We start from the raw sequence: 23821 nt of genomic DNA, 5'->3' as shown, positions 1-23821 counted from the left end.
CCGGTTCGCTATGTGAAGACCAACTATGGGGACTCATATCTTGGGTAGAACTTTGCCCAAGCTTGGTGAAGACGGTTGGAAATTCTGTCAACCAATTGAGAAGCAAAGATCCTTGGAGATTCAAGGATGAGTACAAGCACAAGCCACCATAATAATAAGTCTCTCAACATGTCCAACTTAAGGACTTAAAATAAAAGTGCTAGGTGGGAGACACCCCACCATGGTAAACTCTTTCCATTCTCCTTTAACTGTGCTCAATAAGTGATTTGAGTTGCCATTGTAGGTAGATGTTTCATAAAAATCTGTTTGTACAACTTAATTGTTAGCTTAGTCACATGTATGTTGTGTTTAGTAGTAGATGAATAATATCAAATTGCATTTTTGTGAATTGTATGATGGTTGATTGAATAAAGAGTTGTGAGCAGTATGGGGAGCAGCTGAGCACAATTTTTCTGCTTAAAGAGCAATAAAAAAAAGGGGGGGTGGATGCGCGCGCACGTTGTACGCACACGCGTCCATGAGCGGATGCATCAACCCACATTCCAGAGAGTTGGGCCTCTCTTGGGCAAACACCATGCCCTGAGCCCAACACAACCCACGTTAACGCGCACTACGTGCGTGCGCGCCGATCACAAGAATAAGGAAGTACACGCGGACGCGCACCTGCCGCGTCCGCGTCGATCTGCTGCTACAAAATCTTGCGCCAATCACCAGAGAGTTGCGCTGGACCTGGGCCAATTTTAAGCCCCTAGCCCAACTCAACTCGCGCGGACGCGCACTCGACGCGCGCGCGCCCATATGCTAAATGGAGGAACAGACGCGAGCGCACGCATCGCGCTAGCGCGCCTTATGATAAGCTACTAATGTACGCGGACGCGCACTTGCCGCGCCCGCGCCCTAGCTGATGCCATCATTCCAGGCCCTTGTCCAGAGAGTTGGGCGCACGCTGAGCCCACTCTAAGCCTCCAGCCCAACTCGATGTACGCGTGCGCGCACTATCCGCGTACGCGCCGCTATATAGTTTCCCCATCCACGCTTGAGCGCATTGTATGCGCACACGTAGGTACCTAGTCTCATTAATGTACGTGGACGCGCAAGGTGCGCGCTCGCGTCGATTCAAAAATAGGATAACCCTAATGCGTGAAGAGCATTGCGCAGTCGCGCACTCCCTCTTCTTCTTCCCCCATCACCTTCTTCCTCTTCCCTCCTCCAACCTCCGCTCAGCCCCTGCTCCGCCGGCCACCACCACCACACGGCCAACCCCCTTCGCTCTATCTCTCTCTCACTTACCCATTCCGCCCCTGTCTCTCACTCTCACCTCTGCCTAAACGCCACCTCCGCCACTCCATCATCACCGCCGGCGACAAGCACTCGGCGGCCCCTCCCCCTCTTCCCCCATTTCACATTCTCCTCTCACTTTCCTTCTCTCACCATCGCCATCTTCCCTTCACTCAGTCTCTCAACCTTCTCCACCCGCCATAACTGCCGGCACACCTGCGCCGCCGTGAACCTCCGCCGCCACCATCTGAGGCGGCTAATCTCTCTATTTCTGCCCTGCCTACCCATTTTTGATTCCGCCCAGCTTCCAGGTTCTTGCTCCAACTCTGCTTTCTATTAATCTTTCATTTCTGTTAGTTTTCTGTTAGTTAGTTAGAATTGAAATGTTGCAGGTTAGGATAGATAGAAATAATTGCTGTTAGGTAGCTAGGACTGGATAGAGGATTCTAGGCCTGATAAGTGCTCTGTTTGTGCATATTCGCTGTTTGTTTACTTGGGTACTGTATGATTGATTTTGGGTTACTCTTTTATGACATTTGTGCTGCTGCATGCTACCCATCGCCATTGCGCTTGATTGATGTTACTTTCTATGCTGTTTGTGCTATTTTGTTATCCGGGAACGTCCAATTTTAAGCCGGAATGCTGTCCAATTTTCAAGAAATTTATTTTCATTTTAGTCTCTATTGCAAATTTGGGCTATTTCCGTTATTTTCGACTTCCGGGATTTGCATTAAACATTGTAAACATGATTTCTATGTCTAGCCACAACTCCTCTTTTCTTTGAGCCTAAACATCATCATGCCACTAATCCATTTTTTCCAACTTACTAATTTCTTTAACCATTTAACTTCTATTCACATTTAACCCTCTTTAACCATTCTTTCAAAGGTATGATAATTTCATTGCTTAATGAATAAGAGTTGTTGACATTAGTGACCATCACATTGATGATTTCCTTTCAATTCATTGCACCCCGTTGCAATTTCATTTCCATCATCAATAATTACACCTCATAGTATGCATTTTGTGAATCCTTTTGTTAGGCGAGCTTTCTTTCATCATAACACTAACTATCACTCTCACCGCCTACTTGCTAACTTGTTTAACCTACTCACTTCATTTTTTTTTTTCGTTACTTAACTCATTAACCATTCTTTTGAGCTTTAATGATGAATATGCCTATTCTTTAAGAAATGTGTACATTGTTGGTTGTATTGATTTCTTGGTTTATGTTTTCACTTATACTTATTTGCACACCAAGTTTTCAATACACATCATGATTGCTCGTCATTCCTCTTACATCTTGAAGTTACTTTTAATTGTTATGTGCTACATGCTTAATTCCTATCATAATTGTCTTTTCCAGGATGTCGGATAAGGGGAAAGCTATAGCCACTACCTCCAAGAAAAGAAAACATTCTACACCCTCTATTCCCTCCATTTACAAAAACTATGCTAAGAATCCTTTGAATGATGAAGAAAAGGAAAATCAGTTGCTACCTTCTACCGATCCAACCAAGTTTCCCAATCTTTACTGTGAGCTCCGCTTGTCTAAGTATCGGACGACGAAACTAAATACCGAGAAGAAACTTGTCCTTCCCAATGATGTGAGACGGTCAATTACTAGTCGGATCCTAGAGTTGGGGTTGGATTTTGTTGATAAGGATTTGGGGGACATCAACATTTCTTGGGTGAAGGAATTCTATTGCAACTTCTTCCGTCCCACTTTGGATTCAATTCAGTTGAGGGGTAGAGAAGTTATGATTACTGAGACTGCTATAGAGGAGGCATTACAGTGCCGACATCTTCCTGATGGCACCTGTGTCCATCAGCAGGCTGAGATCGCTATCCACAGCATGACCTTTGACTATGAGGCGCTGAGGCGCGTGATTGGTTTACCAGATGCTACCTGGGTCATGGATGCGAACAACACTAAGCCTAAAGGGATGCTCTTTGCCCATCTGACTAGAGAGGCCAAGACTTGGCAGATGATATTTGCCCACTATGTCTTGCCCACCACTCACTTCTCTGAGATCCCTATGGAGATGTTACTTCTGATTGGGTGTGTTATGGAGGGGAAGGAGGTCTATTTTCCTCGATTGATCCGACAGTGTATGTGGCGAGCACATATTCGTGGCCTCCTTCCGTTCCCTACTTTAGTCACCAGTATGGCCGCCCTGGCTGAGGTCCCCTAGTCAGATGATGATGTGATACCACCACCCCCAGATGACGATGACAAGGAGGTTACTATTCCTTGGGGTGGTTGGATGCATGAGAAGCCCCCAGCTAGACGCCGGTCTCGGGCCAGAGCAGTAGTAGGGACAGCTGGACCTTCAGCCCCTACAGCAGCCCCATCCTCTTCCACAGCAGCAGCTCCATCTTCTTCGACAGCTCCTCCTTCAGCACCTGAGCCGACTTATCTATTGGTCCAGCGCCTGTTTCGGTTCTTGGAGCGCGAGAGGCGCCATGTCAGGCGCCGACTGGACCGGATGGATCAGGCACTCATCTCCCTCGGCGCTGAGTTACCTTCGCTTTCAAACTCTCCGGTCTCTGATGAGCAGGATCATCAGGAGGAGGATGCGGATGCGCCGACTCAGCAGGATGCACCTCCGGCCGCTCCTGACACCACAGAGATTCAGCAGCCCCATGAGGAGCCGGTACCACAGTCTCAGACAGATTCAGCACCTACTGTTGTACCTTCCACTGATCCTTCAGTTTAGCATCGAGGACGATGCTTGGTCTTAAGTGTGGGGAGGTCACCGATAGTATCATTAGAGGACCGGTGAACATTTCGACCATTTTCCTAGTTATCTTACTTTGCATACTTTTGTATATATTTGATGCACTTTGAGTTTATTTTGGATACTCTTACTATTTTGAGTTTATTTTGGAAACCTTTACTGCTTATTTTGGATTTAGATGTTTTGGATGATAGATTTCATACTTCTAGTTGGATTTTTCTTTATACATTTTTGCATATCTTTCTTTTTAGTTTGTGGTTATGATTAAAAAAAAAACCATATTTTGAATTGCAAAAAAAAAAAAAAACTTAGTTACCCCTTTTTGCATAAGAAAGTGTTTAAGTGAAAAGCAAAGGGTAAACTAACGAAAATTTTTGAGATTTTTTCGATCATAACAATGCTTAGTCAAATATTGAGATTTCCCAAGAAATTTAATTATAGGGCACCAACCCAATTGATTGAAGAAAATTTTTGGTGAAACTTGCTTGAATTCTTACTTTGTGAAGCATGTATTGAATTAAGAACACAAGCTTGTGAGACTTGAGCCTAATGGTGTGGTTACATTTTATAACCACTTATTTTCCATATTTGTGTGAAATTGTTCTCTATCTATGATCGTGATCTTTGATTTGCTTGATTCTATATATCCACTTATTTCTTGTATTCATGCATTTGTATGATTGAGGCCATTATTTCATTAGTCCACTTACCCAAATAGCCTACCTTTTACTCTCCATTGTTAGCCAATTTTGAGCCTATGCTTAACCAACTTGTTCTCATTTTAGCACATTACGAGCCCAAGGCGAAAAACCAATGAAAAGTCCTTGTTTGGATCTTTGATTAGCCTAGGCTAGTGAGAGTGTTTATTACTCAAAGTTGGTGAGGTTTGGGAACATTGGATGGAATAAAAGGGTAGTACATTTTCATATTTTAGAATTGGGAACATATCCATGTATTGATTGAATGTATAAGACCTTATGCAATTGATGTCCTTACACAAAGTATAAAAAAAAAGAAGAATATGGAAAAAAAAGAATGAAAAGAGAAGAAAAATAATAATAAAAGGGGACAAAATGCCCCAAAGAGAAGTCAATAAAAAGGAATCAATGCATAAGTGTTATGAATCAAGGAATAGAATGCATGAACATGTAAGAAAAAGTGAAGAATGGGTAGTTAGAATAGTTTGAATTTGTATAGGTCATTATATAGGATTAGGTGGGAAAGTCTATACTAATCAAAGATCTACACTCTAGTCCACTTAACCATAAATGATCCTACCTTAACCCTAACCCCATTACAACCTAAATGAAAGACCTCGTGACGAATGTGTGCATGCATTGAATAAATGTTGATTGTTAGAAGAAGATCAAATTTTGGAAAGCATGATTAGAGGGGAATTGAGTGAATTAACCCTTAAACACCTGAGTGAATAGAGCGGATACACATCCGGTGAGAGTTCAAAAGTTCAAATACATGTATTCACCCATATATTATTTATATTCTTGCAAGTTTGAACTCTTTTGAGGATTAAATACAATTGTGGTTTGGACTTAATTCCTATTGCCCTAGCTCTTGTGCTTACACATGTTCTCTTGGGAATTGATTTGTTGAACTAAGCATTTGCATTCACTTTAGGTAGTTGCATTTAGATAGACTCATCTAGTTTAGTTGCATTCAATAAATGTCATACCCCTTAGCTCCTTCTTATTTTAGCATGAGGACATGCTAAGGTTTAAGTGTGGGGAGGTTGATAAACCCCATTTTTAGGGTTTATCTTGTATTGAATTTAGAGTATTTTGATAACCTTTTCTCGCATTTAACCTATGAATTGGCATGGTTTTGTAATCTCTCCTATATTTGTGCTTAAGTGCAAAAGCATGCCTTTTAAGCCTTGTTTTGATGAATTCTAATTCCTCTTTGATTCCATAAGATGCCTTGATGTGTTTGCTAGTAATCTCAGGTTGAGATAGACTAGACATGGATCAAAGGAGCAAGGAAGGAAGCATGAAAGTGGAGAGAAGCACAAAAGACAAAGAATTGATCTCGGCCAAGCACACGCACGCGCACAAGGCGCCCGCGCGCACATTGCAGAATCGGCCAGGGACGCGCACGCGTACCGTGCGCGCACGCGTCGAAGCCCGCACATGACTTCATTAAAAGCAACACGTGCCTGGCGATTTGGAGGGGTTTCTGAACCCATTTTGGCGCCAATCAATGAGAGAAAGGAATAAAAGGATCAAGGATTGAGGGGAAAATCATCATTCTATCATATAGCATAATTAGGATTAGTTAGAGTTAGTTTAGAGAGAGAAACTCTCACTTCTCTCTAGAATTAGGATCAGGTTTAGGTTAATCTCTCTTCCTAGATCTAGGTTTAATTCATGCTTTAATCCACTTCTCCTTTATCAAATCTTAATCTTCTCCTCTTCCTCATTCTAGTGAGATGCTTTAATAATTGTAATTCTTCATTTTGTTTTGGATGGATTGTTGTTCATTTGTTTTCTTTCAATAATGCAATTTGAGGTAATTCATGGTAATTGTGATTTCCTTGATTGTTGTTGTTAATTCTTTGTATTCTATTGTAGTTAGAATTAATTCCTGTTGTCAATTTACTATGATTTTCTTTTGTGCCTTCCAAGTGTTTGATGAAATGCTTGGTTGGATTTTAGAGTAGAATTTTATACTCTTGGCTTGGAAAGGTAATTTAGGACCTCTTGAGTTACTAATGCCCAAGTAATTGATGATTGGGAGCCATTGACTCTAGTTCTCACTAATTGAGTTAGTGGAGAGTTAGGACTTATGGACTAGGATTGATATAAGTCATTTGACTTTTTTTTATTATTAGTTAGAGGATGATTTAGTGAGATTAATCCTTGCCAATTCTCATATTGTGGTTAGTGATTAGGATAGAGATCCTTGACTACCAACCCTTGCCAAGACCTTTTTAGGCCTTAGTTTACTTTCTTGCCATTTATCTTTCATGCTTCATATCAAAACCCCAAAATAACTCATAACCAATAACAAGACACTTTATTGTAATTCCTAGGGAAAACGACCCGAGGTCCAATACTTCGGTTTATAAATTTTAGGGGTTTGTACTAGTGACAAACAACTTTTTGTATGAAAGGATTATTGTTTGGTTTAGAAACTATACTTTACAACGAGATTTCATTAGTGAAATTCTAAACCGTCAAAAATCTAATCATCAACAAGTAAGTGGCAGCTTTGCTGAATTATGCATGCTATGATTATTGTGTGTTACAGAATTAGAATTAAAAGGTTGTCTATCCATTGTATAGATATCATTAGCACATTTAGCTACTCCAATCTTCTTCAAAGTAGCTTGGTCCTGAATCTCATAGATTTTATTATCAATTAGCATTTGACACTTCAATTCATGAGTTAATTTTGAAATAGAAATCAATTTAAATTCAAAGGTTGGAATAAATAGCACATTTGAAAGAAACAATTGATTAAAAAATCTAATGGTGCCAATGATGCTACTAGTCGTGTGGATACCATTAGACATTCTAATAATTATAGGTTCTACTTGGTAGTGTGAATAGAAGTCATTTCTGTCAAAAGTGACATGATCTGTGGCCCTTATGTCTATGACCCAGAGGAGGGATTTCGAAATAACAAAGGATGAAATATTGTTACTGTATTTAAAAAAAAAACAGTTTTATCTTGATTCATGAGAGTAGTGTTTGGAGAATGTTGAACCTGGGTTGTGACTCGAGGTTGCTGTTGAGCCTCTTGTCCTTTGAAAAATTTGATAATTGCTTTCTTTTAGTGTGAATTGAGATCATAACTTAGCTCCTTACTAGCTTTCTTGTGGCAATTGCCTAGACTGACTTGGCTGAGATCATCATTTCTCTTCTCAGCATGTGGTTCAGCAGCAGTGAAATTGATGCTGCCAATTTATCGTTGCCTTTGGTGGGGTGGCAAGCCATGCTTTTTGTAGCATGTATCAACAGTGTGTCCAGATTTGTCATAGAATGTGCATTGCATTATGGTATTTTCCTCTGCCTCGCCCCTTTCTTTATTTCTTTCATCATTTGGCTCATAAGAAGGTACTGTTTTGTTAAAGAGGATTTTTGAATCTTGGCAATCATTGAATTGTCTTTCATGTTGTGTCAATATGAAGAAGGCAGTATCTATATCGGGCACAAGAGTCATCAACAGTAGTTGCAATCAAATAGCAGTATATTGGTCATTAAGACCTCTAAAAAATTTTGTTGTGTAATCCTCTCTTCTGAATTCTCGCATCGCATTTAGTCTACATATGCATGATTGTACACAATGAGTGTATTCTGGAATTAGCCTGAAATTATTCAAGTCTTTCCAAATTGACTGTAGCTTCATGTAGTAGACTGTTATAGTTGCATCTCCTTGCTTGAGTTGAAAGATATTTTTTTGTAACTCAGTAACTTTGAATTTGTCACTTTGATAGTACCTTTAATTTGTTTCAATTCTTTCCACAAGTCTGAGGCATTGTTGTTCCAAATCACACTTCCTAAGATTTTTGGATTGGGGGACACAGTTATCCATGACACCAAATAGGTATTACACCTCTCCCAGGTTTCAAATAGTGGATCGAGTTCATTCGGTTTCATAATGGATCCATCGGTAAATTTTAACTTGTTCTTTGATTTCAGAGCTAAAAGCATGCCTCTATTCCATGAACTATAATTGCTTGCATTCAATTTAATAGGAATGAGAAGATTACATGAACTTTCACTCGGATGAATGAAACAGGGACTTGCTGAATCTTGCATCAGATTTACAATTGCAGAAATTTGACTCAAAAAATTCGTAGTTGATTATACATTCATAGGAGCAGCAGGATTTGATTGATTAGTGGGCATCGTCAATTGAGAAATTGGTGTAGATTCAAAAAATGATTAAAGAATTAGGTATAACAGCTTCAAAATGAAAAGCAAGCAAAAGAGGAAGGTAATCAATGAATTTGGTTCGATTTCAAATTCAGATCTTTCACTCTTGGTCTCGTTGATCGGAGTGCGATCTCTCTTGTATGCTTACCGTACCATGTGAAATTGCACGGTTGGAGAGATTTAGGCTCTTATCAATCTCTGTTAAGTGAGTCCGAGAGCAAAGAGTGAAGAACTTGAAGAAGGAAGTAAGAAAGAGATGAACAAAGAGAAAGGAGAAAAATAAAGAAGTTGATAAATTGAAATTGTCAATAAAAGAATTAAAGAAGATGAGCTAGAAAGAGAGAATTTGATAAAGATAAAAGTTGTTATTCATTCATTATCATTTTTACATTACATATTTATCTTTATATAATTACACAAGAACTACAATTTTAACCGACGGCACCACACTAAACTAATTAACTAACTAATAACTTAATTTATCTAACTAACTAATGCTATTGACTCAGGTTACAATATACATCAAGATCCTCTTGATCTCATTATATATAAGTAGATAATTCCTATTATATTTATGATATTAATAAACAATAATGTGTCTATTAATTTAAACTCTTTAATTTGTTAAATATGCATCATAAGTAATAAATATGTATGTAATTAGTTAAGATGGTAAACATCTTATATTATAATTAAGGGATCTCGAGTTCAAATTTTAAAAGTTGCATGCCAAAAAAAGATGAATATACGTATATAACAAAAAAAATTTTAAGAACAAAAACTTGTCTACTAAATTTCTCCATATCTCCATTGTATGCATTAATTAGATTAGAAATAGTAGTCAAATAGGTTATATATAATAGATATAAAATAAACAAATAAAAAAACTAACATTATAGCATTAAAAACATTTGACTAAGATTATTATGCTACTCAACACCAATTATCTAATTGATAATTAATATAATCATATTATTCTAGCAAATAAACTATGCTTTAAAGAACAAAAAAACAAATGTAAATATAGTGCATAAAAACTCCATGCTTCAAAACTCAGCAAAACAAAATGCATTGCACCAAAATAGTAGTGAATGTCAAATATGTGACCCTTTAGTACAAGGCAATGATCTACACTAATACTGCCATATGTGTAATTTAAAAGTTCGAGAATTCATTCATGATAATAATGTCACCGACCACATATATGTAGTGTGGCCCCCTGCCTAAAAATGCGGATGAAAATTTTGTTGTGATACTTTTAGGATCAAAGATAAACTTTACCATGTTGAATTTTAATTTTAACTCTTAAATTTTAAAATTATGATAGATAATCAATAATTTTTTTTTGAATAATATGAATAATTATTAATTAAATTAAAATATATTACACTTTTAAATTATTTATCTAAATCTTAATATTAAAATAATTATTTGTGCGCACACCTAATAAAATAAATATTTAATATATCTATTATTCATATTGTTTAATATTTTCATTATCTACCTATATTTTTTTAAATTTTATGAGTCTTTATGATATTATGATATCGAGAAAATAATCAGCTCTACTATTCGAAAAGAAAAGGCATTATATTCGTACAGTTTTAAAAATAAAAATAAAAAATTACCTTTATTTTCGTTGAAATTTTTTATAATTAAATATTACGTCTCCTTTCGATCTATACTTTAACATAAAAGAGATGTATTTTCTTTTTTTTTTTTTGGATATAAATTAATAATGTTTTTTATGTGGCATGTGAGTGTCGTTTAACTATTTTTATGAATTAAAATGCTTTTTTCAGTTAAAAAAATATTTACATCCTTTAATACAATAGTTAAAATATAAATATGATATTTCAGCAGGGAACAATTATGCTTGAATTGATGGAAGATAATCAAGTGAAATGGAATGAGATTTAATAAAAGTTAAATAATGGAGTCTAAAAAAAAAACAATAAAACTATTATGTTACTTTATTGTTTAATACAATGACCTTTCACTCTAAAAACCTTTAATACAAAACAGGTTTTAAGCAAATTTTATTTTCTGTGAAATAAATATTTTAAAATGGTAATTCAAAGTGCTGTTACCCTGATATAGGGCTAAATAAATGATATTTGTATCAATTTAAATAAATATCTTTTTATTCGTGTAATTTTTCAAAAGGCTATTCGTTAGATTAGAAATTTATGTGTTATGAAGAATCATCTTTAAAAAAACTTAATATCGGTCCAAAAGTATTCACTATACATTTTATATACTTAAAAATTATCATAATATATTTATTCAAAACATATATAAATAAAAGTTTTTGAAATTAAATTATATATTTAATTTTAATAAAATTTGGAAAAGTTATTTTCATTATATATTATTGTAATTTAATAGAAATGAAGAATAGTAGAACTGTTTATATATCATACTATCTTTAGATATATCTGATCTCTATCTCAATTCTCAAGTCAAAAACAACATAAAAGGGGATGTGAAAGTGTATGTAAACATGAACGTGTGTATTATTTATATGGTGTGGATCGACGTGGGGTATTGCCTTAATTTGCGACCTGACATATACGGCAATCACGAGTCTCAATCAATTGTGTTATTATTTTAATAGAGTACCGTATGTGTTTTTATCTTTAACAATTTTTAATATTTAAATCGTTTTATTTATATCTTTTTTATAAAAATAATTTAATATTATCCTAAAGTTAATTACATATCATAAGTTTTAGTTAGAATTTTATAATTTTTTTTAAATTAAAATATAAATATTTAGAACAAAATTAATGATCCACTCTAAAAAAAAATCATCAAAAGTTAAAATTAAATTCTGCAATATTTATATAATTCACTTTTTTTTAGGGACATAAGACTCCGTTTAATTGATGTATAAAATGAGATATAGACACAAAGACACAAACATTAAAGATATAGACAGAAAATATTTGTGTCTATATATTATGTTTGGTAAAAATTAAATAATGAACAAAACACATAAATATTTTGAAAAGACTAAATTATCCTTCATTTAAAAAAGATTCAGAAAGATAGAAAGACAAATTTTAAAAATTTAAAAATTGAATAAGGATAAAAGAGTAAAAAATTAGTGTCTCACAAGTTGTGTCTCAGTGTCTTACCAAATTGATGGTACAAAAATTTAGTGTCTTCGTATCCATTTGTATCCTCCAGTGTCTTTCGAAAATCTGTGTCTCACCAAACCAAACAGCAGACAATGAAACATGGACATCAACCAAACGCTGTGTAATTGAATCTAAACACAAATAATAAGTACAGTATTAAAATCGAATATATCCAAATAAGACCTAATTAAGAATGAATACATTCAAGTGAGAATAATTAAAAAATACAATCTGATCTTTTAATATAATTGACGACAAGATAACATTGATTCATTTTTATAAATTTAGGAACACAAATAAAACAATTTAAAAATTAAGAATACAAATAAAACTTTCTCTCAACATTAAGAATAAAAATAATACTTTATTCTATTTAATATTTGTTTATATTCTAAGTTATGAAGTGCAAATGCAGCACATGAACTTGATTATTCTCCCAAAGCACACACTATATGGATGCTGCAATGATCCCTAAACACAACCCATGCCATTCTGATTTCTATGTATCAAAAAAACTAACCTAATTATAATGGAAGAGACAACATTTTCTAGTTTCTAATTTCTATACTTTAACCTAATCTACATCTATACTCCATGATTATATTGTGGATTTAAAGCAAGCTAAAACATTTTTTTTTTCCTCTATAATAAATTCATTGATTACCATCAAAATTATTGTCGGAATCATTATAAAAATTCGATGATAAATTTATTACTGCTAAAGTTATCGTCACATCAAATCTGATAGAAAAAATCTTGTCGATAAAATAATTATTATTGAAATTCAAAAATTTAATGTTAATTATTGTTGAAAAAATCTGACAACAAATATATTTAAGATAGACAAATATAGAAAATTATTATCAACAAAAAAATCTAACGATAATTTTGACACCAGTTTGATTTTTCTTGCCATTTATCAGGGTCGAATATTTTCGATTCTAAATTTGATATAATAAATGTGCATAATTATTATTTAAAAATTAAATTTAAAAGTTACCATCAGATTTTTTTATTCAATTTGTTTTAAATGCATATATGTACTCTAAGAAAATAGCAACGGTGTTTTTTTTTTTTGTCCCTAAAGTTAATTATAAAATTTTAATTAACATAGTTTCCTGCTAAATTATAGATTTGACAATCTAAAAAATTTCTCATGATGACGTGGCACTTTTTTCTTTGTCAGAATTATAATATAACACTTAATTATTAGTAATTTGATTAGTTTCCCACAGGACCTTGTCACATGCAACCCATAGCCCAAGCAAATGGCTCCCACATGATAGGGTAAATATTGTTCAAAAAATGTTGTGGTGATTTTCCACAGTAGTAAACTAATAATCACTCAATAACAAAACAAAGGTTGAACTTTTTTTATTTTCTAACTTTTTGTCTTTGTTGAAAAAGGAGATTAGTATTTCACTTTTCTTTTCTTATTTGCTATATACTCATTTTTTTAATGTTGAAATAACACAATTGAATTAAGTCTTAGAAAATTAAAAAAATTGTATTTATATTAAAAATTATATACACGCACTAAAAATTAATAACTAAATCAGTCATTATATATTTATGTAAATATATATTATTTTATTTATTTTTAATATTTATTCTAATTTTAATGGTTAATTTTGTATGTAAGACTAAGATAATTAGTATTTACACATACATGACAAGTAGTGTATTGGCAATAATTATAGATTTATAGGGTACCTCTAGATGGAAATCTCAAATTCTCAATCACTCCACTGTTCTGCTTACCTAACAATAGTATTGGGATAATTTAGTTATATCATTATTAAAAATCTATCACTACGTACACTTTAATCATAGAGAAAAAGGAGAAAGAAAATGAAAATGTTGTCATCTTATTTTGTTTGCAATAACCTTTTCGGAGAAATAAAAAAGAATGAAAAGTGTAAAATTATATCTCTTGCAACAATTGAATTTTTGCTAAAATGAATGCCTTTTAAACTTTAACTTGCCTTGTATTATTATACTTTTGAAACATGAAGAATGAACCTTAAAAACAAACACTCTTCAACATATAGCCAAAAAGAAATTCTACACATTCACTAAACAAGAGTGAAAACATACTCGGATCCTTTTATATTTATTTCAAGATTTATTATGTAACAAAAATGTAAGTTTACAAATTTTTTTTTTTATAAAATAAAAAGAAATTAAAAAAATTAAAACTACATTTTAAACAATAATAAAATAATAAAAATAACTATAAAAAAATTTATATTTTTTTATATAATTTTAATCTGTATAGTAAAATATCCCTTATTTCAAACCTATCATGTTCACATCACTTTTACAAAAATGTCAAGTTAAAATAATAAAAAATAAAAAAGTAAAAATAACACGTGAACTTCTAAGATAAAAATTTGCAGTAAATTATTTACATACAATTATTTTTATATAAAATTAATAACTAAAAATTATTAATTTTCAACTATTTTTCATATAAAATTAATAACTAAAAATTATTAATTTTCAAGTTTCAACCATTAATTTCAAATAAAAATAACTGATCTAAATTTACAGAGACTTCTAGACATGCCTAATATGCTTCTCACATGAGAGTGTAAAACAAAACCCACATATATTTAATACTCATGTAAGAAGGTATTATTTGGAACATATTTTGTAAAAAAAAAAATGGAAAAAAGGGGGCAAAATATTTGTTACAAATCCTTCTAAACTTCAATTTTAATTTTTTTTTTTTTAAATGGAGAATGATATCTAAACTCTTCAACAAAGCAAAAAGATGCAATCCAAATCATTTGGCTTCAAAAACGCAAGATTCTACACATCAATGAATCTAGAGAGATTACTACAAGCACAAGGCAAAACCATCCAATGAAATAGGAAATAACCCACCAAAATTTAAGGGTGATAACCAAGAGCCATATATAATCCAAACAAATTAATCAAACAATTTATATCAGTCAAGATTGTATCATCACATATCATCATATATGAAATCCATATGAACATTAAACTTGAAAATCTCCCAAACATAAGGTTTTTTGATAAGATAGAAAAAAGTAACCTAAATTACATATATAAAAGTCCTATACTGCATATTATAGCCACAAGATACTCAATTCCACACACTTGAGCCGGTTGCTTCTTCCAACTTCATCACCAACTCAAACTATCATATATTCCTGAATCCAAAACACAATAATTAACACTTAAATGAGAACATGAAAGGGTGAAACTTACACAAAACGGAAGCTGAATAAAATTACTCACCTGTCGCCTTATTTACATAAAAACCAGGGGAGATCAGTTAGGTTTCTCAGAAGACTCCGCCTCCCACGGATGGAAGGTCATCAAAGCTCCAAAGGTTCATTGGGTTTCCAACATCCTGTGTTGAGTCCACACCAAGGAAGGATTCCAATGAAGTATCGTTCCAGCTTGCATCGAGGTAAGGAGTGTCGAAGAACTTCAGCTGTGATTCCATATCTGCAAGCTCCTCGGATAGCGTCTTTGCAGAGTCAGCTTGAGTGTTGTTAGGCTGCACCATGTTCTTCTCTTGCTTAGCCACACCCTGCACTTCAACGGGAGCCGAGAGCATGGATGATATCTCGGGAGTCTTCGGGCCCTGCTCGCCCCATGAAAGGTCGGAATACTCAAATGAATTGCTCGAGTGTTCCGAAGTGAAATAAGCAGCCACATCATCAGATGCATTTAAAAGTCCATTTCCGGGGAATGACTCCATGTTAGCATATTGGTTAATCAGAGGCTTCTGTTCCACCTGATCCAACTGAGAGTAAAAGTCCCCGAGTTCGTTACCAAAGTCAAACATCTGGTTGTTCAGTTTGGGCTTAGCACAGTTCATTTTCTCCTTAGGGAGCTGCATTTCGGGATGTGGCTTGAACCTCTTTGAGGACGCGGCCGGAACCTCCTCGGGGAAGTTCACCTTGGCTTTCTTGCCACGGATCCTCCTTGCTTCAGCATCATAAGCCCTTGCGGCTTCTTCAGCAGTGCTGAATGTCCCAAGCCAGACACGAACACCCTTTCTCGGGTCGCGGATCTCAGCCGCCCATTTCCCCCATGGACGCTGACGGATTCCCCGAAACTGGTTCTTCCTCTTTCTCTTAGCAGATTTCTCAACCTGTCCACTTGGCTCCATGGATTTCACAGCAGCAGGTCCTTCAATATAAAATCAGCAAATCATTAATAGAAGATCTAATTGGCCATATAACTTAGGAAAAGTTACTAGTTATTGATTTCAATAATAGACAAACCAAATTATCAATTTAGCATTACAACAACAAAATGGAAATTGCAGTTACACATTATCAAGAAACATTAAATTAAATATCAATCATCAAATTTCAATACCAGAATTATTTAATGGGTCCATCACACCTTATCATCAATGAATAACAATATTAAATTTAATATCAAATAGATTATATATATCTATATATCAAGATTCTCCCATATTAAAGCAAACAGGTTCCATTATTACATTAGATTGATCACTTAGAAGCACAATTTTCAAACACACGATCTGTATCAAAAGCACATGGAGTGAGTTGCTGTAAAATTATCAACCAAAGCCATAGGAAGAATAGCTACATAAAAATTCGTTTTTTTTTTCTTTTTTTTTTTTAAATAAATAAACCAAATCTTGCTAACTGGAACCGCTATATATTAAACCCTCATAAAAAAAAAAAAAAATAGGGACAAAATTCAGTTTCTGGATAATCAATTAAAGCTAGCTCCAATTGGATCTACCCAATCATGAATCATCCCAATTCTAAAAACCACTGATTAGACACAGGACCAGAAAAGAGTAAATAAAAATTAAAAAAAAAAAAATTATACCCCTCATTTTTTTCATCATCCAGAAATTAAAAAAAAAATAATAATATCTAAACAGGACGGCAAACATGCAATAAAGCAAACAAAAAAGGTAAAAAAAAAACTTCAAAAGGCTGACAAGATCTAAAAAAATTGAATAAAATTTCTTGTGCAGTAGATAATCATCTCCATAAACAAAAACAATCCCATCAAAACCACAAACAAAAAACCAGTAAAAAACACTCACACGCACACCACAGGCAAACAAAATTTTGATCTTAAAAAGGAAACTAATTTTCAGCAAAACAAGCCTTAATTTCTTGAGCAACAGCAAAAAACACTAAAAAGACACGATTTTTCAGCGAAACAAACAAATGCATGTGATAACTAAAACCAAAAATCAAATCCCAAACATATTAGAGGCACAGAAATAAGCTATTTATAGAAAGGAGTAAAAACAAAAAAGAAAGGAATTGATTATGAGATTACAAAGAGAGTAATATACCACGAGCTTTGAGCTGAGGCTTGGCGGTTTTGGTTGAACCGAATGATCCAAAACCCTTGACAGAACCACCGCCAACGACATCATCAACATCATAATCCTCGTCCTCATCGATGTCAGAGTCATCCTTAAACTCTCTGAAATCAGCCTCAAAGTCATCATCAACCGCCACCACACCGGCGCCGGCACCGCCCCTCCTCTTGCCGGACTTGCTCACTGGCTTCCTCAGGTTTGGCCACAGGATGTCCGCCGTAACCCGCCGTGAACGCGACGCCGCGGCGGCGGAACCGCCGGGAATGAAGTCGGAGATAATAGCACCTCCACACATGTCTCTTTAGCTAGAACTAAGCAGAAGAAGGATGAGGTTTGGTTTGTTCTGGAAAAGGATGAGACTTTCAGATACCCAATTGGATGAAGAAAAGAGGGCAATGGAAAAGTTTTGTTTTTGTGTTGGTTGAAAATGAGTGAATAAGAAATGAACGAAATGAAATGGTGTTGTTTGTTGTAACAGGGTTTTTATATGGTTTTCTCAGTTTGGTGAGATCAGACACTGATGGGGTTTTTTTCAATTGATTAATGAAATTGAGTAGGCTGCTTTTACCATTTTGCCCTTGGTCAAAGTGTGAATTTATTATGGGAGGGTTTTAAATAGGTCTAAAGTGGATTATCAAAAGAGAAATTATCACAAGTCATATAGTTCATCTTTTTAGTTGTTATTTTTTTTTAATATTTAAATAAATAAAAATTAGAAAATATATGATATTTTTAAAAACATAAAAATATAAAGAATTTACATAATAATAGTTAAAAATAGAGATTTATATTCAATTATTTTTATCTAAATTTAATATTTGAAAATCGTTATACAATTTAAAAAATTATTGAGATCTAATAATTTTTATTATTTTTTGTCATTATTTAAACATCATAATTACTAAACTATTTTTATTAATAAATTTTATTAATTTATATGTGTAAATTCTAAAAAAATATGAATACAAAATATATTGATTCATGTGTGCAAAATTTTAATAAATATAAATATAAATTATATATTTTTGTATAAAAATTTTGTAAATATGAGTATAAATTATTGTTAATCAAATACTAATAAAAAATAATAATATTTATTAATTATATAATATTATTTTATTTGACTAATAAATTATCATTAAATAATTTTTAATTATAATTTCACATAAAATAATTATATATAATAATTTTTATTATTATTAAATTATTTAATATATTTAATTAAATTATTTAACATAATATTTGTTTACATATTATGTACTATTTTTATATAAAGACATATTCATATATAAGGCTTCTTTTAAAATTGCAAATCTAAAGAATAGAAAAAGAAAATCTTATTTTCAGAACATAATTATAAAAAATTGAGTCAAAATTCCAATATAATATGTCTCCTTCGTGGCTTCATCCATTTTATCATTAGAAAACAATATATATGTTAATCTTTTTCTATTCAAAACTGAATAATTTGAGAATTAAAATATATAATATCTTACATATGATAGTTACTATGAACCGAGAAAGACTAGGACAGTAATTTAACCATCAAGTTTACAGTTCACTGCATTGGCCAGGTTAGTATGCTACCATGTGCATGTATTACACGTGCATTACTCCTTCTATTTTTCTCTATGCACGTGCCAGAAAAATTACACTAGTAAAACATATTTAAGGTATTTGCTAAAGAATTCAATTCGGACAAATAGTTTACATAAATTGTTTAGAAAATATAATTTTATATTCAATTAATTATATTCCGTGTACCAATAAAGTCAAATAATTTATAGTTTATTATTATTTTGTATATAATTTATTTCGTGATCTTTATATTAGTCATATCATTATTAATATCCATATTAGTAATAAAATATTTAATTATTAATTGAAATTTAAATAATAATATCTCAAATTAAATTCTTTATTTCAATGTCTATATAATAATTCTAGAACTTTTAAATTTTATAATATAAATTTTATTTGTGTAACCATGATTATTAAACTTGCAATAATTTTTAGGTGACTTTGACATATATTTTTATGATAATTTTAGAAAAATAAAAAATAATTAAAATTTATTTTATTTAATATTTATTTAATAATTAATAAATATTAAATAAGATAAATTTTAATTTTTTTATTAATTTCTTTTAATTACCAAATATTTTCGTATTTTAAATGTCTTTTATTAAAATAGCTCCACATTAATTAGGAAATATGTATGTTATTATTGTTGTTGTTAGCATATATAACATTTTGTTCATAATAATTTTACCGCTGATATAATAATACTAGAATTTTTTAATTTTTACAATACAAAATTTATTTGTGTAATCATAATTATCAAACTCACAATAAATTTTAGGTGACTTTGACATATATTTTTAAATATCTTTTACTAAAATGGTTCCACATTAATTAGGGAATATATTAATTTAGCATATAACATTTTGTTCATGATAATAATTTTAATATTTATATAATAATACTAGAATTTTTTTAATTTTTTAGAATTTAAAATTTATCCGTGAAATTATAAATTCATAATTATCAAACTTGCAATACATATTAGGTGACTTACTGACTTTGACATGAACTTTTAAATGTCTTTTACTAAAATGTTTTCACATTAATTAGGTAATATGTTATTATTATTTATTATTAGCATATATAACATTTTGTTCATATAATTTCAAGGTTTACATAATAAGAATTTAGTTAATTTGTGTTTTAAAGACACATTTTAAACTTTTAATAATATAATTTTTTATGTATTTAATATATTAGAAATATAAAAAATATATAATTTTTTAATAACTTTTATAAAATATTTATTTATAGTATTTTTAATCTACGTCCTTATGATATAAGTTAGCAAAACCCATATAATAATACTAGAACTTTTTATTTTTTAAATATATATGAAATTTATTTGTGTAATCATAATTATCAAACTCTAATATCATGTTAATTAAGAAAAATCAAATTCTAAATTTTTTAATTATAAAAGTTTTAATATCATGTTAAAAAATAATTTTTAAAAAATTTAAATTAATAAAAAATATAAATAATTATATTTGTAACATATTTATCATATTCAACTAGTATTAATTAGTTTTTCACTTTTTCTTATTCATTTATGTCCAAATTAGACCTTCTATTCATAAACTGTAATACATGTACCTGCCACTTTTCATTATATTACAAATTTAAATTTTTTTATGAACTAAATTTAATTAAGTTAAATAATAAAATTTAGAGTAATATTATTTATGATTATTTTTTTATTAATATTAGATCAATTTAATTATATTTAATTAACAAAAAAATTTAAATATGTAATATTATTTTTTTACTTTTCACGTTTACTTTCTTTTGTATTTATGAATTTATGAAAAGGGAGTAGTTAATGCATGTAATTTGGGTCAAAGGCGGCTTTGACTCATTGTTTACTTTCTCCTTTATTTATATAAGCTCGTAAAAAAATAAAATAAATACCACTACATAAATACAAATATATTATATGAAAAAAATGACATTCTCTCTATGTGTTATAGATACATAAATTAAAAGGTTATTTATTATTATTATTATTATTATCAAATAATCATCACTAATTTTTATATATAATTATAATGATTATTAAAGACTATGTTGGTTAAATAGACTAAAGAGTAAGTTATTTGCTTATATATTTCATCTTGAAATTAAAGAAAGGGGAGTAAAAAGGGTATTATTTAGACTTCTCACAAGAAAATAGAATATCATTTTCTCTTATGTATCCATTGTATTCGGACCATCTCTTTAACAATATTTGTCTGTGTTTAATTGAAAACAAGATTTATATAGGAAAAAAAAAACAATGCAACTACAGAAGCCAATTAATTAAGGTACTCTAATGGTTTGAAAATAATTATAAAAAGTAATAAATTAAATTTGATAACAAAAAAATATATTAAAAAATTGATATCTATATAAATAAATATATTAATACTTAATATTATCGCTAACTTAAAGAAATTATTTAAAAAATAAATTGATATTAAAAAAGATAAATATTTTAAATAGTGTCATTTCAAAACTAAAGCTATTTTAATTTTCTTTTAAAAAATATTAAGAAATATATGCTATTACTTCTGTTTTGGAACTAAATTGAAAGTACATTTAATAATTATATTTTTTTAAAATATTATTCATTTTTTTAAATTGGTCTCAAAAAGATTAAATTAGTCATGTTAGTCTCTTAAAGATAAATCATAAGTCAAATTGATCATTTTGTAAGTTAGATAATGACATATCACGTAGTATCACATTGCAAAATGATATGGTATATTAATACCACGTATCACAAGATGATTGGTTGATATATTAGGTCATTAACACGTGACATATCAGTTATCATCTTATATATCGTAAATTTATTTAGAGTCAAATTAGTCCCTAAAATATATACATATATCATTTTTATTCTTAAAATTTTAAAAATGGATCAAATTAATTCTTATATAAATCTTTCTTATTTTTTTTCATAATATTAAATTTTTAATATATTTTAATACTAATAATAAATTTTAATAAATAAATTTCTCTTTAAATGAAATAATAAAAATAATCAAATTATTACAAAGTTATTTTGTTATTTATATTTTTAATTTTTAGTTTCTTTAGTGAAACTTTTTTATTTAAATAATTTTATCAAAATAATTTATATTTTTAAATTTATAATTTTTGTTATTGTTTAATTTATGTGATAAAACTCAATAATTAAAAAACTATTTATGAGATCACTCGTTGAATCTTATATAATGTCTTAATGCAATTTTTTTAATATTATTTTATTACTATTTCGTTATTTTTTAATGTCTTTTCAACTATCAGATTTAAAAAAGAATAATAATTTTCTTAAAAAAAATTGAACTAAAACAAATATAGAAAGATAAAAATTAGCAACTAGTGATAGATTGGATTAAATTTTGGGTGCGATCTAAAAGATTAAAATTTTAAAATAACTACTATATATATTTATTTAGTGAAATAAAAAAGATTAAAACTTTTAGTATATAACTAATAATAATTTGATAAAATTATTTATATAAAAAATGTTGTAAAAAAATAAAATTTGAAAATATAAATGAAAAAATAAATTTATAATAATTTGATTCTTTTTATTATTTTATCTAAAGAAAAATTTGTTTATTAAGATGTAAAAAATGAGACTAAAGTTAATAGGGATTAAAAAATATCAAAAGTTTAATATTATAAAATATAAAAAAAATTATATAAGAATTAATTTGATTTATTTTTTAAATTTTAGGAATAAAAATTATTTACGTATATATTTTTAGAATTTAATTTAATTTTAAATAAATTTATGACATATTAAAAAATATATGGCATACGTAATATGTCATGTATGTTACAACCTTATATATCAACTAATTATCTTATGATATGTGACATTAACCTATTATATTATCATATCACATTATGTTTAAAATATGTCATTATCTAATTAATGAAATGCTCATTTGAATTATATAGATTTTTCTATTATACTATATAATATATACTATTATATATTACTCGTCAAAGCATTTTCCTGCAATTCTTATGCATAGACGAAACGGCTAAACCTAATTTGGAATTGAAGAGGAGATAAGAAAGAAGAAGATAGATGATTACATATAGCTGTATTTTCACTTTTCACCTTATTTGACTTGAAAAATGGTAAAGGCCACATGTTAGAGCTACGTACCTAACGTTCCTTGACCTTAATCCAGTTTTACTGCAACAATATTATAATAAAAACTTGTAATCTTCTCAACTTTTCTTCAGATCGTTCTTTTGTTTTATTTTCTTGATAAATAATATTATTAATAAGAGAGATAGAAGTTAATTTGGATACAATAATATTAATATAAATTAATTTTATATGGCAGGCTGATCATTGCTATAATGATCCCTTCTACTTACATATTTTATTTGTAACAAACTAAGAATTTTAAAATACTTTGATTAATTATTTTTGTGTAACTTTTTCTACTGCTACTAATATATAATACATTATTAATTATAAAGTAGTAACTTTCTCCATTTTTATTTCAGATTTCAATTTTTTTTATTAAACTTTTCAGTTTTAAGTTTAAAAAATATAATATCTAGAACTAGCTAGTATCCAATTTTTCCTATTAATTAATCAATCATGGTTTTTCTACGGTCCAAGATGCATGCATGTGTTAATCTTCTAAGTTCTAACAACTCGACACATGTGTTTATTAGTTTTTACTTTTAGAATTTTTTTGTCATAGGAGATTCTCCGCAATTTTGCCGACACATACTTTTCATAAAAAGTAAAATCAAATATTTTTCATGTTAAATAAAGCTGCTAATGATACATACAATAAT

The 23821-nt window shown here is 30.3% G+C and overlaps 1 protein-coding gene across 1 annotated transcript; it reads right to left on the bottom strand.

The window, feature by feature from the left end:
* Positions 1-14979: 14979 nt before the first annotated feature.
* Positions 14980-17879, bottom strand: LOC130960973 (ethylene-responsive transcription factor RAP2-12-like). Its single transcript, XM_057886553.1, has 3 exons — positions 17390-17879; positions 15325-16227; positions 14980-15236 (listed from the first exon to the last, which is right to left on the bottom strand). Exons 1-2 carry the CDS (start codon positions 17712-17714, stop codon positions 15371-15373), a joined length of 1182 nt encoding a protein of 393 aa, XP_057742536.1. The 5' UTR covers positions 17715-17879; the 3' UTR covers positions 14980-15236; positions 15325-15370.
* Positions 17880-23821: the final 5942 nt, after the last annotated feature.

The sequence above is a fragment of the Arachis stenosperma genome, chromosome 2 (genome assembly GCF_014773155.1).
Source record: "Arachis stenosperma cultivar V10309 chromosome 2, arast.V10309.gnm1.PFL2, whole genome shotgun sequence".
Lineage (NCBI taxonomy): Eukaryota > Viridiplantae > Streptophyta > Magnoliopsida > Fabales > Fabaceae > Arachis > Arachis stenosperma.
This window is presented reverse-complemented; position numbering and strand designations above follow the sequence as displayed.